The sequence below is a fragment of the Mastigoproctus giganteus genome, chromosome 5 (assembly GCF_048544385.1).
Source record: "Mastigoproctus giganteus isolate SK-2022 chromosome 5, ASM4854438v1, whole genome shotgun sequence".
Lineage (NCBI taxonomy): Eukaryota > Metazoa > Arthropoda > Arachnida > Uropygi > Thelyphonidae > Mastigoproctus > Mastigoproctus giganteus.
Genome location: NC_143579.1, coordinates 186,998,858 through 187,018,468, shown reverse-complemented (window position 1 = coordinate 187,018,468; position 19,611 = coordinate 186,998,858). Strand labels below are relative to the sequence as shown.

Below are 19,611 nucleotides of genomic sequence, written 5' to 3'. Positions count from 1 at the left end.
AAGTAAGGTAAATGAGGCTGCTATGTTGATTTGTTTATTGGCATAGGAATTCAGCAGTGTACAGTATTATATTCTAATTAATTCGGTATCAGATTATTTGAAATGCAATGCTTCAAAATTGCTATTCTCTGACAAATGATATAAAGTTTTATATGCACTTTAGTATGGATTATTTCTGTTTAAAAATGAATTTTGACTTGTGAACAGTATATCCAGTTTGAAAAGACTGCCAAAAGAACTGAAGGCAAAACATCAGTATATTGGTAATTTGCTATTTTTTTCTCGTAATTTTATAGGCTGGTATGCTTATTTGATAAGTGATTTTTTTTTTTTTTACTGAAGATATTATTATTATAATCAATAAATGAATGAAACAATTTTATCTGTCGTAGAGCTCGTTCTGCCATGACATCTATGGCTATGTTTCCTTCAATGACCAACAACATATTGCTAAGAGATTATTGTGCAAATTCTTGCCATCCGAGTTGATTCCACTTCTGCACATGATACAGCCATGTTTCATGACAGTCCATCCACCTTGGCAATGGCAAAATGATTATAAAATTTTTATAATGGCATAAAAAAGAAACTTAGCTTTTAACATTTGTTTCTGTATGCAGTGTTGTTAAAAAATTTACATTCAGGCTTGCTTCATCCTTGCTGCCTGAGGTGATTCCTTCCACATGCTATATTATGGTTATATTTCTCAGAAAATGTTTGAGGTTGACTACGTCAGTTGGTAATGGCAAAGTGATGTGTCAAATTTCTACCAATGGTATAAGACGATAACTGACTTTTAACTTATGCTCCTCTGTGTGGAGTATTCCCATAAGCTGTTGCTAAAAATTTCCAAGCAGTAAGTGAATTTTTAATTTCAATTCAGGTTGTTTTATTGAGAAACTTCAGTGTGCTTCATTCTTCATTTGTTAGGGCTCCTTCTTCTGCACACATTGCAGCCATGTTTGATGGCAAATTTTTGCAGCTAAATATGCTTGATAGCAATGGAAAAGTTTCTAAAATGAACAGTTCCAAATTTTTACCAATAATATAAGAGGAATCTAGCTTTAAACTTTTGTTTCTCTATGTGGAGTATCCCCTTGAACTGCTGGAAAAAAATTTTAAGTGATACATGAGTCTGATATTCAACCAGAGGTGATTTTTATTTTTAAATCTAAACAGTCAGTTTTTCATTCACATGACTGATATGATTGCACTGCCATGGCAATTAATTTTGACTAACAGTCCAACAGGACAATTCAGCACACAAAAAAAAAAAAGAAAAAGAAAAGGGATAGTGAAAAGCAAACCAAAAAACAAAAATATAACATAATTTATTGGGTAATGATTTTTTTATTCCTTTTTGGACATTATTCTACAAAAGTAAATGATTCAAATCACTTACTTTTTCAGAATGTTTTTTCAAAACATTACTGAAAAGCAAGAAAACAAACAAAAAATAACAGAATTTGTATAATCACTTGTTTCTTCTCTTCTCTCAAACACACTCACAGCATTTAAAATAAATTAATTTTTCTTGATTCAAGGAATTTTTTTTCTTTTAACTGAAAATTGCTCAACTAACTCAATTCACTGAAAATGAAACTTTCTTTGCCACTAAAGTGTCAGGTAAGTAAAAGTGAAAACAAAATTCTGAGCTACAAAAATGATGGTTAAGAATGCCAAGTATAACATCAAAAATCACTGGGTCCAATGGGCATTTACTGAGAACCAAACTTGCCAGAGCATTTAGTAATATCACATGTTTGGATTTTATCAAATATATCACATATGTTCAAACTGAATAGTACTAACAACAAATTATTATTATATTTTTTTTTGTCATTCATTATTTATTTTAGTGCATAGTTGCATGTAATATTATATTTTTTCCTTTTAAGCAACTTCCATGGTTAATCTTTTCTGTAAACAGCAACTTATATATGTGTAAAAAATGTGCATGTAATAGATTGCGTACAAACAAACAGATTTAAATCCGCAAAATCGAGGTAAAATTCCTCAAATGTAATCAACACCAGGTTTTTTTCTGTCCACCACTCTCAGTTGTTCTAAAGTGATATTTAAGCTGGTCACCTGTTCACGTAGCATTTATCAGCAAGAGAAGCTTGTTTAGTTATGAAATTGTGATAATGCAAAGGAAAAAAAAGAGAGATGTCACCCTTTTTTTGCATGGATCATAAGGATTAAACAGCAAATAATATCCCAAGATACTATCTCTTTTTAACCTGTTTATTGAAAAAGACACATTTTGGTTCCTTAAACTTTCAATTAAGCAGATTTTACTTTATACAATAGTAGAGGTGTCATAACATTATTTTTATATATAATTGCCAGCATAGTTTTTGTGCTTCTCCTAATGAGTGTATAGGTTACTTACTATGAGAATTTTTATTCCAGAAACTGCAACCAGTGTATCACTACCACAGTCCAAACTTTCCTCCAAGAAAGAAAGTTTGCACTATGCAGTGGACATGCCAAATCTCCAATCCATACCATATCCAGGCCTACAGATTGGTGTGCACATTTGTATATCATCACAATGTCAAGGAGAAAGAGCATTTATTTTTACCACAGTACTAGTTTTTCTTGATGAACAGTATCCTCATTTTCTTCCAGTGTGGGGAGGTGAATGCAAAAATAAGATGATGTTTCACTATTAGTGCTAAGTGTACTGAATATAGGTGCAGTGCTCTACAGGCTGTTACTATGTGTGTTCTTACCCCTCTCTGCCTTTTGAGCAAAAATTGTACTTTCTACTGTACATCTGTTTCCTTTTGTATCTTACTTTGTAAACACCCTCTTTTTAGTATTTAGCTTCTAAGAGAAATTCACTTGATAAGTAACTTTGCTTACCAACTCCTGTTGCACTTCACATATCTTTCTCCTTACTCTATCCCTTGGTTGCCTTGTAATAGATAGTCTATAAAATAAGATTTTATAATATACAGTAGTCAGATTAATTTCTGATTTATAGATACATAGCAGGTATATGAAGTAAACTGCTTAAGAATGATATCATAAAGATTAAGTAATATATATATTATATAAAAAAAAAAATATATATATATATATATAAATGCACACACATTAATTCCCTATCTTTTCTGGCTTCTTGTGTAGTTTTTCTTTTGATAATTATTTCATCAATCAATTCCTGTTGTTTCACTAGTACAGCTTCTTCCTGTTTCAAGAAAGTAACCTATAAACAAGGCAAAGCGAGCAATTCATTAAAAAATGTATTTGCATCAAATTAAACATAAAATATATGCAAATAACAGTCAGTGGTTCTTTATATTTGGTTTCTTTTATGTACAGTAATTTCCCAAAGAAGAGAAAAGTAGTTTATAAATTGAATGCAATTTTTTTACACATACATACAAGTGTTTCAAAAAATAAGGTAATAGAATAGGACAAACTGGTGTGTGTGTGTATGTGTGTGTGTGTGTGTGTGTGTGTGTGTGTGTGTGTGTGTGAGAGAGAGAGAGAGAGAGTGAAAAAGATCAGGTATTACTTTCACATGCAAGATCAGTTAGAGATGGCCATTCATGGAAAATGGTCTGGGTTTCAGCTTAAGGTTGTTATGGAAGGTTCTGGATTGCTTCACACAACCCCAATTTTTCACCAAGTGATTTCCATCTCTTCTGATTCCCAAAGGAGCATCTAACTGGCAAACAATTTGCAACAGCAACATGCTGTCATTTTCTAGTGAAAAGTGAGTGATACAATTATTTATATGCCAAGGTATTTGCCTTAGTGTCAAGTGGGACAGATGTTTAAAGATGTGTTGACTACATGGAAAAGTGATGTGTAAGGATGTTTTCTAATGTGTCATACGTGCATCTGTGTAAGAATAAAGCTCTTCTATAACAATATAAAGGAGAATGCAAGCCAAAAGCATTTTTTTTTCATTGCATCATTGTTGATATATTCGATGCATTCTTCATTCAATCAATATGTTGCATTTTTTGTTATTGCTACAGTACATTTATATATCATATTTGAAATAAATACAGTATTATATTATGCAATGATAGGCATACAAATGATGATAACATAATTTCATTTCAAAATCCAGAAATTATTTTTTTATAGTTAACTACGAACACAAAATGCATTAGTACCTATAGTAACACTACTACCATGTATGGGTTGAAGGTTGAGAATATATCATTGATACTCAACTTGAATTTTAATTTTTGTAGATTATAATTTTCAGAAAATATATGCAAAGGGAGACTGTTTTAAATACAGAAGTGGAAGAAGGAAAAGTTGGTTCGGTAAGTTTGGAGTTGTACACAATTGGATGTTCACTACTGCTGAGGCACATATTTGACTGGTTTAGAAGACAGACAGAATTATATAGGGTATCTCACTTAAAATGCAACCTCCCCACTTAAAGAAGCACTGGAATGAGTTTGCATGTGTTGTAGCCCACATACATGTTGTGTATGTGTGTGTGTTACATGATTAGTGAGAGTATCAGTAAATGTTACCACTGCAGTAAATGTTACCACACCGTCTACTACATTAGAGAACCTTCTTCGGTGATGAAGCAAGGAAAGTCCACATGCTTATCATGAGATGCCTTTAGAAAATGAAAAGGCATCTCATGCCTATCATGAGAAGTCTCTTCATTTGCAAAACACCGGTTTGGTTTGGTTTTGGATTTTATTCTGCATGGGCAACTAAGACCATGATCCGCCAAGTCCAGCAAAACACTGGAGTTAGGTATATAATAAGCCATTGAAGAATACTGAGCCCAACATTTTTTAAGCAAACAATAAGTGCTGAGGTTTATCGAGGCATAATGATGCAATTTGTTGCTTTACTTGCAAAGGGCAAGTAAAGTATATGCATAAAGAGAATGTTACTTACAACGGGATGATGCAACATGTCATATGGTAAATTCAACCATGGAGTTTTAAGTAAATTAATAACCACAGTTGGTTCACAGAAGATTTTGCTTTGCAAATGTGATATTCTCACAGAATATGACAAACTGTTTTGTGTGTGTGTATGTGTTTCTGAATTTTACTCATAAGAACATCTTAAGCAATTTCTTGTTGACAGAATTAACCTCCAAGGTCTTAGGCACTCACTCCTTTAGACTGTATTTTGTGGTGTGATTTGAAACATTCTGTTCACAAAATAACCCCTATTCAATAGAAGCTTTGAAGAATAATACTGCGCATGCAATCATAAACATTACAAAAATTGAAGTTAAGAAAAATGGCACCAAATGTTGTAAACAGGGCCCAGTATTGTATTGACCAACATTTTTACCATTATCAATATTTATTATAACTTCATAACATTGTAAGCTATATATTTCTTATAAATACTGTACATGCTAAGTTTGTAACATTAAAATTCATCCCCCTCCCCAAATGGATTGCATTTTAAATGAGACACCCTGTATGTAGATGACAATTCAGAAGAACAGTGACTGTAAAAATATCTACAGAAAAGGCATGCAGCAGAAATTGAGTGTCAGTGTGGCAGAGAGAGAGAGAGCAGAAATTGAGTGTCAGTGTGGCAGAGAGAGAGAGAGAGAGAGAGAGAGAGAGAGAGAGAGAGAGAAAATTTGTAAGAGATGAATCACTGATTAACCTGACTACCCTTGTTTGAATAGTCTTGCAGTTTTGCAGAGGACTGCCCCAAACACAGAAACAGTGTTCCATGATGGGGCAGATTTTATAACTTATACAGAGTTAGCAGCTGTTCAGAAGAAAAGTAAAGAGAGAGTGAAAGAGAAAAATCCAGTATTATTTTTTTTTGTTTTTTAATGTAGAGAAAGCAATATTTATGATATATTTATGCCAAGTAAGGTTAGACAGCATTCCTCAGTAATGATAAGAGATCCTATCTGGAAATCTGAGGGTTGTTGAAGATTATAATCATTTCCACATGTAAGGCAATTTTGCTGTTTTAAAAAAATAATAAAAAATTAATAAAAAAAAGATGAGCACAGGAGCAGCAGACTCTTTTGTAAGAAATAAGAAAAGACTGAGTTTTAGAAGGATTGAGGTTAACTAAGTTTTCTTCTCCTCACTGGAGAATCTTATTATTTTAGATGGTGGGGGAGGGAGGTTAAAACACAAAGGACATGGCATTCCAATAACTCTTAAAACCAATTATAGATATGAGTTGAGGAGTGTGGCTCTGTTTTAACACTCTCAATTGCAAAGTGATTACCACATTAAGAGCTTCAAGAAAGAAGGATTTGGAAGCTAATTGTTAAGCATCTTCAGAATTGTTAAACATCTTCACCTCTTCATGGGAAACTGCAATCAGAATAAAGTAACTTTCAGAGAGAACAGAACTATTCTTTTAGGTTTATGCACTTTGTGCCTTCCAAAATACTCCTTTTAATTTTAATATTCCTTTAAATTATTCCTTTAAAATATTGTTTAATTAAGCTAAAATTATAATGACAGTGTCACTCAGGAGTTGGATGCAGAAAATAATTGACATTGTTTATTTGGACTTCAGCAAAGGATTTAACTTGGTTCCACACAAGAGATTGCTACATAAGCTGGAACCTATTGGGATCATGGCTAAGATCCTTGGATTATGAGATGTCTACCCAAACAGGAAGCAAATGGTTGTAATATTCAGATGATATGAAGACCTGGAGATTGGTTAATGACTAGAATCAAGCATTACTCCTTCAGGATGATTTGAGAGATTTCAAAGATGGTCAATTAAGTGGCAGCTATGTTTTAATGCTACAAAATGTAAAGTTTTACACTTGGACATAACCCCAAAATAATTTATACACCTGGAGGGATTGAATTAAAAACAGTAAAGGAAGAAAAGAATTTGGGGGTTATGGTCCAAATAGTCATGAAGTGCAGACAAATAACAAGACTGGTTCATGGTGTCCTGTTATATGTAGGCCACAGAGCTTGATAACTAAGTATATTAGAAGGGATCTGATCGAGCTTTATAAAGCCCTGAGAATGATAATAAAATAAATGAAGGAAAAATTTTCATGGTATTAAATGATGCTAGAACCAGTGAGCATAAATTCAAAGTAAGGAACAAAAGTTATAGACTGTATTAAAGAACATTTTCCTTTAGTCAGTGAGTTATTAATTGTTGGAATAGGTAGTTAAGCCAGACAGCTTGGAGAAATTCAAAGGGCAGATATACACCAAGGACCAGTACTTATGGAAAGCTGGTAAAACACAGGTGGTGTTTTTACCACCCAATACAACAAAAGTCTGGCTTCCTTATGAATACTAATACTGAAGCATAAAAACATAAGATAAATTACCAGATATTAGAATTTGATAATTATGGGAAGACAGGTAGACCTTCAACCAGAGCAAGAATGGATATGTATAGATACAAGTATAGATACTATATACTTTCCATTTATATAGTAGCAAATCATAATTAATTTAGCCAGATTCCCTGAAATACTGATAAAAATTGCAGTTTTATGACCACCCTTGTGAACAGCAACTACAGATGGCCAAAAGAAAATTGAGGCTACTAGTCTTCCAGCTCAAAATCTATATTATGCAGGTGATAAATAAGATATGCATAGTCAGAAAGTTTCTTAGCTACTATAGTACTGAATAATTTATAAAGTGATTTAATGAGGTAATCATATGTATTACACAATAGTCTCCATGGTTATCTGCACTTAACATGTTCAGTATAAGCTTGTGGCATTGATAACAGATGTCATGAAAATGCAAGTATGTTTGCCTTAGTTTGCAACCATTGGATTTTTACTTCATTTAATTGCATCTTGTGCCTAAATGCATGTTCAATCATATTTCTAAATTAACAAATTTAGTATGCATTGATTACCATATGTGCTGTGCTGTTTTACATATTTGTTTAATGCTTTTGTTTCATGTTGACAGTGCCTTATAGCAGTCTCATGTTTAATCATGCCATTCTGCAGATGATGATGGCAAGCTTTTGACACCAAAAACTATGTAATTTGTGGGAAAAATGCATTAAGAATCTGCAGATAAAGGAACCACTAGGTTCCTTTATCTGCAGATGTAGTCAAAGATGGGATAAAGGGATAAAGGAAAGGGTTTTTGCTTTCGTAAAGATGATTACAGTGGTCTCAGCAGTTTTTAAATTCTACACAGTGCAACCAACTGACAATGTTACCAATAGCAAATTCTAAATGGGAAGCATTTAAGGAATTAATCTTGGAAGCTACTAGGCTTTTCATACCAAACAAGAAATACTGTTCAAGGTTTAGGCCTAAATGGATGTCAGATGAACTAATGAGACTCGTGGCAGAAAAGAAAAATGCATGGAATGCATAAAAGTTATCAGGAGACACAGATGCTTGTGGTAGATATAAAATAGTCTGTAATCAAGTCACAAAGGAGGTTAGGGAAGCATAGACAGATTACGAGAAATCTTTGGCAAAGGATGCAAAGAAAAACAGTAAAGACTTCTTTACTTATGTAAACTCTAGAAGAAAGGGAATGAATTAGATTAGTCCACATGATATCAATGGTTCGATTGTTCATGATTCTGCTTAGGTAGATGGAAAACTGAATGAGTATTTTGCTTCTAAATTCACACATGAAGAATTCTGTAGGGAAGTGGAGGGCAGAAGCTTATCAAACTGTAGCAGGGAGTTAAATGATTTTGTAATAACTGATAGCAAAGTGGAGGAGAAACTGTTGAAGTTAAACATAAGAAAGGCACCTGGGGTGGATGGTATCTATCCAGTTATATAGAAGGAGACAGCAAAGGAAGTAAGCAGGCCCTTAGCCAAGATTATGTGGCATCCTTGGACTCAGGGGAGGTTCCCATGGACTGGAGATGTGCAAACGTATCCCCATTTCACAAAGGGGGATTGAAAGATGACAAGAGTAATTACATACAGACCTGTTAGTTTCACTTCTTCTGGGGAAAATAATGGTCACTGGTTAAAGAAGCACTGCAGGATCATTTAGACAACACTGCAGTTATTGTTCAGACACAGCATGGGTTTTTTAAGGGCATTTCTTGTATGACCAATTTGATTGGATACTATGATGAGATCACAAAGGAACTGGATGCAAAAAAAAAAAAAAAAAAAAAATTAATATCATATACGTGGATTTTAGGAAAGCTTTTGATACTGTTGCACATGGAAGACTACTGCACAAGTTGGAGTAAGTTGAAGTACTGCTATGGATAAAGGAATGATTGAGTGATAGAAGACAGAGAGTGGTAATCAATGGACACTGCTCTTCATGGACTAATGTTATTAGTGGTGTCTCCCAGTGGGCATATTAGACCCATTGTTGTTTTCTGTATTTATCAATGATATTAATGAAGGTATATCAGGCTTAATGTCCAAGTTTGTAGACGATATGAAGGTTCGTAGGGTTGTTAATGATGGTAAGGATGGAACGCTACTGCAACAGGATCTGGAAAAGTTGCAAAGCAACTTTTCTAGATCCAAATGCAAAGTGCTGCATATGGGTAGCAGTAACCCCAGTAACATACCAACTGTGTGCTACTACACTCAGAGTAGTGGAGAATGAAAAAGACCTGGGGGTAATTGTGCAGTCAGATATGAAGTTTTCTGAGCAGTACAGACAGGCTGCAAGAGTAGCTCATGGGGTCTTGTCAATGATATACAGGAATTTTGCTAGCAGGGATAAGGAGGTGATTATCCTCTTGTATAAGGCAGTGTTCAGGCCACACGTTGAGTACTGCATACAGGTCTGGAGGCATCATATTAGGAAAGATGTAGAGCTGCTGGAACTAGTACAGAGAAGGGCAATGAGATTAGTGAGTGGAACAAAGGGTTGCTGTTACCAAGAAAGGCTTAAGTTCTGCAAATTGCAGAGTCTTTAAATCAGGCACCTGTGAGGTGATCTGATTGAGGTGTATAAGGCCTTGAATGGTTTGAGTAAGCTCAATGCTGATAGGATTCTTCCTCTTACTCAGATTCTGCACCTGAGGAGGCATAAATTCAAATTGAGGAAAGACAGCTGTAGAATATATGTGTGGAAAGTTGCTTTTAGCCAGTGGGTGGTTGATTGCTAGTAGACCTGCATCTGTCGTTGTGAAAGTTGAGAGCTTAAATAAATTCAAGGCTGAACTAGACCAACTTTTGGAGTGTATGGATGGGTGAAATGGGGAGGTGTTTTTTTTTTTTTTCAGCTGATGCTATATAAGGTTGCTTTCTTGCATCATATGTCTCTACTAATGCTAATGCTAAAATAGAGCTAGTTAACAGAGAACTAGAGGATTGTTATATGAAGATTGCAATGATAACAGATTTTCTCTGAATTAGTAAGAAGGGGAATTTTTAATCACAGCCAAGCAGTGGTCATCATTTTATTTCTATAGTCTGACATAATTGCCAAAAGGTGGCTTCAAGTTTATTGCTGCTCATTAGGGTTGGATTGAATTGGGATTTACTGAGGAAAATTTCTAGGGAGCTAGCTAAAATAAAAAGAAAAAACTTTTCTTTTCATTTTTACCCTACTACTAATTCACTAACACTACCAAATTGTAGCTACCAGATTCTTGTGTTTGCTGCCATCATAGGTACAATAACATTAAATACTTTTCTAAAACATTATTGTATTTGTAAGGCATAGCCTCATTATGTATGTAGCAATGAGCAAACTAGGTGTGCCAGTGCATTGATCTGTGAAGTGTCTACACAATATGAGATCACAGCATTAAACACCACCCTGTTTTTACAATCATCTTTCAAATCTCACATAGTTTTGCATTACAGCAAAATCAGCACTAAGAACCATTAGTATTAGCAGAGGCATATGATGCAAAAAAGCAAGCTTATTCAGCATCAGCCAAAAAAAACCCTTCCCATTTCACTCATCCATTCACTCTAAAAGTTTGTCCACTTCTTCCTTGAATTTATTTAAGTTATACTTCCACAACGACAGATGGAAGTTTGTTCCAGCAATCAACTACCGGTGGCTAAAGGCAAAAAAGTAAAAAAAGTAAAGTGCAGCCATTATCAACCCAATGCACAATGGAAGCCTCTTCAACAATTCATGCTGAGGGAAATGGACCATAATCTGGTCCAGGGCGGGTTGGCAGATCGACTGTATTCAGCAGTCAGGGGCTTGAACCCCGGTCTACTCAAAGAGCGTGTACTACTGCATTCGCGCTCCTGACCACTTGGCAATGGAGGCCTATTTGCCTCGACTAAAGGCAAATTTCCACACATCTATTCTACAACTGCCTTTCCTAAATTTCAATTTATGCCCCCTCAGATTCGTAATCTGAGCAAGAGGAAAAATTCGATCAGAATTGAGGCTGCTCAATCCATTCAAGGCCTTATACACCTCCACAGATCACCTCGCAGGTGCCTAGCCTCCAGATGCTGCAATTTGCAGAACTTAAGTGTTTCTTGGTAAGACCACCCCTTCGTCCCCTCACCAATCTTGTTGCTCTTCTCTGAACTTGCTTAAGGAACTCTACATCCTTAGATAAAATGAGGCCTCCAGACCTGTACACAGTACTCAAGGCATGGCCTGACCATTGCCTTATACAAAGGGATAATCACCTAATTATCCTTGCTAGCAAAATTCCTGTATGTAATTGACAAGACCCTATGACCTGCTCTGGCAATCTGTTTGCACTACTCAGAAAACTTCAGAGCTGACTGCACAATTACTCCCAGGTCTCTTTCTTTCTTCACTACCCTGAGTGTAGTACTGCATAGTTGGTATGTTATTCTGGAGTTACTTCTACCCATATGCAGTACTTTGCATTTGTCAATGTTATACTTCAGTTGCCACTTCTCAGCCAATCTGCCCAACTTTTCAAGATCCCGTTGCAGTATCATACTGTCATTAACAACCCTGCCAACCTTTGTATCATCTGCAAAGTTCAACATTAAGCCTGATATACCTTCATCAATATCATTGATAAATATACAAAACAACAATGAGCCCAACACCGAACCCTGGGGGATTCCACTAATAACATTAGTCCATGAAGAGCAGTGTTCATTGATTACCACTCTCTGTTTTCTCCCACTCAACCAGGGCCGGATTTCCCATTAGGCACCATAGGCATAGTGCCTAGGTCCTATGAAGAAAGGGAAAAAAAAAAAAAAAAAAAAAAAAGGTTTTCGAGAACCATTCCTATGCGTGATATTTGCAACTGACTCTAGGAATTTCAATTCAATAGTCACACTGCCAATTGAGGTGGTTAATCATTTATTATAGTTGAAACTTGAGTCATTAATTTATGTGATTTGCAGTCAAAATGATAAAATAGAAGAAACATTTTGCCTCCTTTTTTTAGCACATTTCGGAATAAAAGTACCTAGGGCCTACGAACCCCAAAATCCAGCCCTGCACTCAACTATCCTTTTATCCATTGCAGCAACTTGCCCTTAATACCATACTGCTCCATTTTGTACAGTAGTCTTCCATGTGCAATAGTATCAAAAGCTCTCCTGAAACCCAAGTATATGATATCAAAATTATTTTTTGCATTCTGTTCCTTTGTGACCACATCATAGTATCCAATCAACTTGGTCATACAAGACTTCATCATGACAAACCCATTCTGTCTGAATTATTACTGCAGTCTTGTCTAGATGATCTTGTAATGCTTCTTTAACCAGTGACTCCATTATTTTCTCCGGAACAGTAGTTAAACTAACAGGTCTGTAATTACTTGTGACATCCTTTGATCCCCCTTTGTGAATTGGAGTAACATTTGCATATCTCCAGTCTGTGAGGACCTCCTCCGAGTCCAACGATGCTATCATAATCATGGCTAAGGGTTTTATAACTTCCTTAGCTGATTCCTTTAAATAACTGGACAGATCACATCCACTCTAGGTGCCTTTCTTATGTTTACCTTCAATCATTTCTCCTCCACTTTGCTTTCAGTTATTAAAAAATTATTTAGCTCCCCGTTAGAGTTTGATAAACTTCTGTTCTCCACTTCCCTACAGAATTCCTCATGTGTGAATGTAGATGCAAAATACTCATTCAGTTTGGCAACTATCTGAGCAGGATTATCTACAGTGAAACCATCGATATCAAGTGGACCAATCTGATTCATCCCCTTCCTTCTAGAGTACATATAAGTAAAGAAGTCTTTGCTAGTTTTCTTTGCATTCTTTGCCAAAGATTTCTCATAACTTGCCTTTGCTTGCCTAACCTCCATTGTGACTTTATTACATACTAGCTTATATCTACACCATAGACTTCTGTGTCGCCTGATAATTTATATGCATCCCATGCATTTTTATTCTCTACAACGAGTCTCTTTAGTTCATCTGACATCCATTTGTGCCTAAACCTTGAACAGCATTTCTTAGTTTATATGAAAAGTGTAGTAGCTTCCAAGATTAATGCCTTGAATGCTTCCCACTTAGAATTTGTTGTTCGTAACATCATCAGTTGCTCCCACTATAGTCACCTTTAAGAAAGCAAAAACCCTTCCCTTTACCTCTGATGGTAGTTAAATCTTTAAAGTAAATCCAACATCAGTAATCTGTGATCATTGCCACCTAGTGGTTCCTTTATCTGTAAATTCTTAATTATTGATTAGAATCAAAAGCGCAATGCAGCCCAATATGTCCTATTATTACAATCTTAAATTAAAGGAGGAAACCTCATACTTTTTTAGTAGGACTGTAAATCTCTTGACACTCAATCATGGAGGAATGTACAATTATATGAACATTAAATAAATAAAATTAAAAATAGCTACTAATTAAAATCATCATGCATTCATTTCTCAAATCATACCAAGTGCACAGAGAGCAGTCACAGACATTCGGCAGCCACTACCCCCACAAAAACCAACCAATATCGGATGCTACCATGAGAATTGAAAAACAATTGTCGCAAAAAAGTCTTAAAACCACAACACAAATATTCATCAATTCACAAACAATTTAAACTTTAAAAACCATTTACAATTTCTTTTAAGTGGCCAACTTATTCGGATTTTCAGTGTTCACAAGAAGTACAAAACCATACGCGAATGATATCCTCCCTGTTATATATAAAAAAAATTATGTAAACCTGACATGAGATTATTTATATAAACCAATGTATGAATTACTATACATACATGCACGTTTGAGCCCACGATTCCGAAATATTATAAGGTCTGTGTATATTAATAGAGTACAGTAAACCCCCGCTATTCGCGGGGGTTACGTTCCTGAGAAATGTCACGAATACCGAAAACACGAATACTGAGTTATGGCTCCCATAGTAATAAAGGGGTTCCGTTCCAAAGTATGAAATATATAAGAAAAACTAGTCTAAAATTTTGTCTATGTAAGTATTTTACGTACCTTCATAATATGACTATGTACAATGACAGTACATAGTGAAATGTAAGCATATGGCATCGAAATGAAAATAAGAAACAATTTAATAATAAACGTAATATTTATTAGAAATTTCAAACAAATCTTTCAAACCAGCGCCTTTGCTAGCTAAAAAACCTATCCCGCCAGTGCTATCACCAGTTTCGCTAAAGTGTTGATAAAGGAGTTTTGCTTTTTCACAAATGATGAGTGAACTTAACGGAATTTTATTTTGAGTTCGGTCTTCTATCCACAGATTTAAAGCCTTTTCCATTTTTTCTAATTTAACATCACGAGTTACAGAGCAAATTTTTGAAGAAATTAGCGTGTTTTCACGGACACTACGGCGGATTTTTTCTTCCGATTTCTTGATTGATCGTACCATTGACTCATTGATTTTATAATGTTTTGCCACTGAGGAGACACTTTCACCATTAGAAATTTTGTCTAATAACTCAATTTTATTCGCTAATGTTATCACCTTCTTTGATCTTTTCACATTTCCCTTGTTATTCGTAGCCATATTTTTGTATGGGTTAGAAAAAACTTGTCCACAATAAAGTCACTTTCTTCCGTTAACACACTCGAAAAAGTCTGTTTTACGCTGCAAAACGGTAGATTTATCACTTTTGTAAGCATATCAATTTATAAATTGATAAATTTATTCAATTTATAAGCATATAAATTAAAAGCAAACGACGAAACCTTCCATGACAAGCGCATAACACATACTGAACAAGGATTAGTGAGAAACATCCACGCTCGCGATTTTATCACCCCCCCCTCTCCCCCCACGCACTGAGCGCTGTTTTGACTGGGAAAGATAATTTTAGCCACGCCCATGTTTTTTTATTGGGAAAAATATTCACGGTGCTTTAAATTTCACATTTTTTTAGGTTTCATTTTATATTAAATCAGCGATCGCGAATACAGATACCACGAATAGCGGGGGTTTACTGTATATTAATAGCATATATTAATATAGGTATCATTATGCAAATTAGCCAACAGGCAAAACAAACTGGAGATAGGTGCAACAAATGACAGAGCGGATCATAAACATTTTATTAAACTTCTGTATATACAGCATTGGTATAGACAATTCATTAACATTTTTAAGAACACTGAATTTAAGATCCTTGCTCAACCCATGAGTAAACTCCATGCCATCTTGAAACATAGAGTGATTGGTGTAATCCCTACTGTTGTTGTTGGTTTAGGGATTTATTAGGTGCATCGGCAACTATGGCCATAGTGCAGCAGTGTGGTTCCTACCATGAAAGCTCATAACATCATTTACAATATTCCTTGTGGTGGGTGCAATTCCACTTATGTTGGCTCGACCCAAAATTTACTTTCGGTTAGGGCAGGTAGGACAGGTGCCTCGGAGCTTGCGTTTCATGCGATCAATGATGGGCACATGTTCCTTTTTAATGAATCAAAAATCCTTAATACACAGCAGAAATATTTTAAATTATTAATTGCTGAAACATTAGAAATGAGATTAAATGCTAACTCTATTCATATATGCAGACCTTAAAATATTTTGGACTCGTGGACTCTAACACGCATGTATGTAAAGTAAGTCATACATTGGTTTATATAAATAATCTTGTGTAAGGTTTCCAATTTTTTTTATATATAACAGGGAGGATATCATTCACGTATGGTTTTGTACTTCTTGGGAAACACGGAAAATCTGAATAAGTTGTAAATGGTTTTTAAAGTTTAAATTGTCTGTGAATTGATGGATATTTGTGTCGTGGTTTTAAGATTTTTTTTGCAACAATTGTTTTTCAATTCTCATGGTAGCATGTGATATTGGTTAGTTTTTGTGGGGCTTGGTGGCTGCTGACTGTCCGTGACTCCTCTCTGTGTGCTTGGTATGATTTGAGAAATGAATGCATGATGATTTTAATTAGTAGCTATTTTTAATTTTATTTATTTAATGTTCATATAATAATACATTCATCCACGATTGAGTGTCGAGAGATTTACAGTCCTACTAAAAAATAATATAAATTATCAAAAAGGTATGAGATTTCCTCTTTTAATTTCAAAAAGTAAATTCTTAATGCATGAATAATCATTGCTGATAATCAGATCAAGGGTATTACTCCCTATGGTTGCCTCTTGAACATGCTGCTATAGAAAACAATCATTCAATAAATCCAGAAAAGCCTTGCTAGTGTGTGAGTGACTGACCCAAAGTTACAGTCAATATCTGGGAAGTTAAAATCCCCCATTATAAGACATTCTGATTTACTGGCTCACTCTATTTCTCTGTATAGTTGTTCAATGTACTCATCAGAGTTATTAGGCCTATAACAAACTCCTACTCTCATTTTTGCTTTCCCAGTGCTTATGTCACACCAAACTGACTCAACATTGCACTTCCCATCTGTGTATGTCAACTGGATGCACTTCCTTAGATTTTGTGTGTTTCTTAACTAACGGCATAACCCCTCCTCCCTTTTTTTCCCTGTATATCCTTTCTGTACACATTACTCCCCAAATTCCAATTCTGCATTCCTTATATCAGTGTGACACTACGTCTCTGATATCCCAACAATATCCTCCTTTGATGTCTTGACCAGCACTTCTAATTCGTCAAATTTATTTACTATACTCCTAGCATTGGTGTACATGGAAATATACACGCACCTGTTCTTACCCTTAGCTACCCTAACACAACCTCTGTATTTACTTATTTCATGATGACTCCCAGCAATTCTTGAAATCCCCAGCAACTTGCATTCCAGGCTGTTGCTCATTCCATTAGAAGCAGTGCAAGAATCACTTTCCCCTCTGCCTGTGGCTACTGTTACTCTATTAGTCTGTGAATCCCCCCCATGCTAGTAGTTTTCTGCCCCACCTAACACTGCCTCGATAGCATCAGCAAATATTCTTGCACCCTTTCTAGTTAAGTGTATCCCATCTTGCCTGTTAACAAACATAGACCACACTGAGAAAAATTCTACTCCATGAGCCTTGCACAATTTCTTCAGGGCCAAATTGATTGGCAAGGCTCTCATCATATACTCCCTCCTATCGTGTCTGGGTAGAATTGTAGACACTTTCATGTTGACTTTCAATTCAAATATTTGTGCTCTTTCTTTTAAAAGTGTACATTGTAATATTTGATTACAATGCATTAATTTTTTTTTGTTTATATGTTATATTATTTTAAATTTAAATTGAGGCAGTAAACTGTAAAGCAAGCAGTAAAATGTATACAGTACTCTGTTATACAGAAGGCACAAAACCAAAACACCAAAACCTACAGGCACATAGGTGATAACGTAACATTGTTTATTATTGATTCTGTGTGTGCATAGGCTTTATGTAACCAGGCTATTCCTTGTTGTCTGTTTAGTAGTGCACTGCAAATTGAATTCTCTATAAACAATGCCTTAACATGAAAGCTCATCTGCTTTGAGAAATTGACAATTTCAAAAGTGATTTTCGAGAACCAAACAGCATGCCTGAAAACATAATTCCAATGAACTGTTTTTTTTCTGATTAAAAAGATGAATAAATTTTTGGGTTTTAAAAGGTGAGCTATAATGTATATTTGTGTAAAATTATATATGCAATGAAATTGTAAATATATTGTTATTGTTATTAATTTGTGTCTTTAATTCAAGTTTAGGAGTTGATACTCAGCATGCATGTCCACCTTAAAATTTTAGGTCAGGATACACTAGCAGTGCTAGGACGCTGGGGAGACAACTTTTTTGCATATCCAATAAAAATAATATGGTGATGGGGAGAGTTTCAATTTAAAAAAAAATACTAATCAAACAGCGAAAAACAAATTAGTACTAATTAGGCTAGGTAGGCATCAGTGAACTAATTATACATCAGTCAAAAAAAAAAAAAAAAAATCTTCCTTGAGTCAATTATAATTTAAATAAAAAATCCTTCTTCCTGCCAGCAAAAGTTCTACTGTTCATTGATAGTACACCCTGAGCCTTCCTGACAACTGCAAGGAAAACTTCATAACTGTTTGTATTGTAACTATTACATTTTTTTTATCCTGAATGACCTTTAATTCCATATCCCTTAATCTCTATATCATCTGCAGATTCCTTTTCTGCCAAATGCAAACCTTACATTTAGCAAGATTAGACTAAGTTGCCACCTTTCAAACCATGTGTAACTAATCTGTCATACTGAAGCAGCATAGTCTGTTCCCAATTGTTAATCATCCTATCTACCTTTAAATCATCAGTAAACTTTGACAACATTCCCTGCATACCCTTCATACATCAATGTCCTCCATGACAGTAGAGTGCCAAGGTTCCCAAAGTGCGAGGAACACTTGGTTTTTTTTTGGGGGGGGGGCACATATTGTATATATGAATCACTTTTTTAACAAAATATGGACAAACCATTCCATTAATCCAGATACGAAAGGTATTTTATTTCAAATTTTGAGATTAAATGTATTGAAGTATATATATTAATTCACAAAAGCATGTATACTCAAAGCTAAAGTTTATGTCAAATCTGTTTATTTTCACTTGTTCTGGAAGATGAGGTGTGTATGAAATTAAGGAAATATTTTAAGGGGACACAAGGCATAAAAGTTTTGGAAACTCTGATATAGTGGTTTGCTGTTGTTACCCATTTGGAGAGGTCTGAGTTCCCATAGGGTTTACTTGTGAGCTATTTTGGGCTTTTCAGCCTGCACAATATGCAAATTGACCTGTGAACACATACTTGTACAGCCATAATATACAACAGACAATATGCACCTAAAACCACACAATATCCCTCATCAATATCAGAAACCCCAATGGACTGCACTTGCTAAACTAGCCCACTTAAGAGCAGGCTAATTTAACCAGCTAGAATGCCCATTAATTACCATTCTTTCTCTACTTTCATTTAGCTATCTCTGATCCATTTGACGATTTTTTCGGTAATCACAGCAGCCTCTTATGGAAAACCAAATCAAACACTTTACAACTGCATTACAGTAATTAACAAGATTTGTCAGGCAAAGCTTTCCCTTCACAAAAACCCATGCTGTGATCCCTTTAGGACTTCATTCTTATTAAAATGTTTCTGTATTGCATCCTTAGTCACTGATTACATTATTTTGCCCACCACAGACGTCCAACTCACTGATCTATAGTTAATCATTTCCAACTCAGCCCTTCCCTTATGAATGGGTGAAACATTTGCACTTCTTCAGTCCAAAGGAATTAACCCAGAACCTAGTGATGACCTCAGTAAACGAGTACCCTTGGAGTTCAGTGTTGGGCCTCCCTCCTTTTTTC

The 19,611-nt window shown here is 35.1% G+C and overlaps 1 protein-coding gene across 1 annotated transcript in view; it reads right to left on the bottom strand.

Annotated features, from left to right (window-relative positions):
• The window catches only part of LOC150085938 (trichoplein keratin filament-binding protein-like), a 113,619-nt gene that overhangs the window by 23,945 nt on the left and 70,063 nt on the right, over positions 1-19,611 (bottom strand). Inside the window, exons 8-9 of the mRNA XM_090373593.1 lie at positions 3,105-3,217; positions 2,872-2,938 (exon numbers count right to left, since the gene is read on the bottom strand). Coding sequence (XP_090229719.1) covers positions 2,872-2,938; positions 3,105-3,217 — 180 coding nt within the window. The remainder of the gene's footprint in view (positions 1-2,871; positions 2,939-3,104; positions 3,218-19,611) is intronic.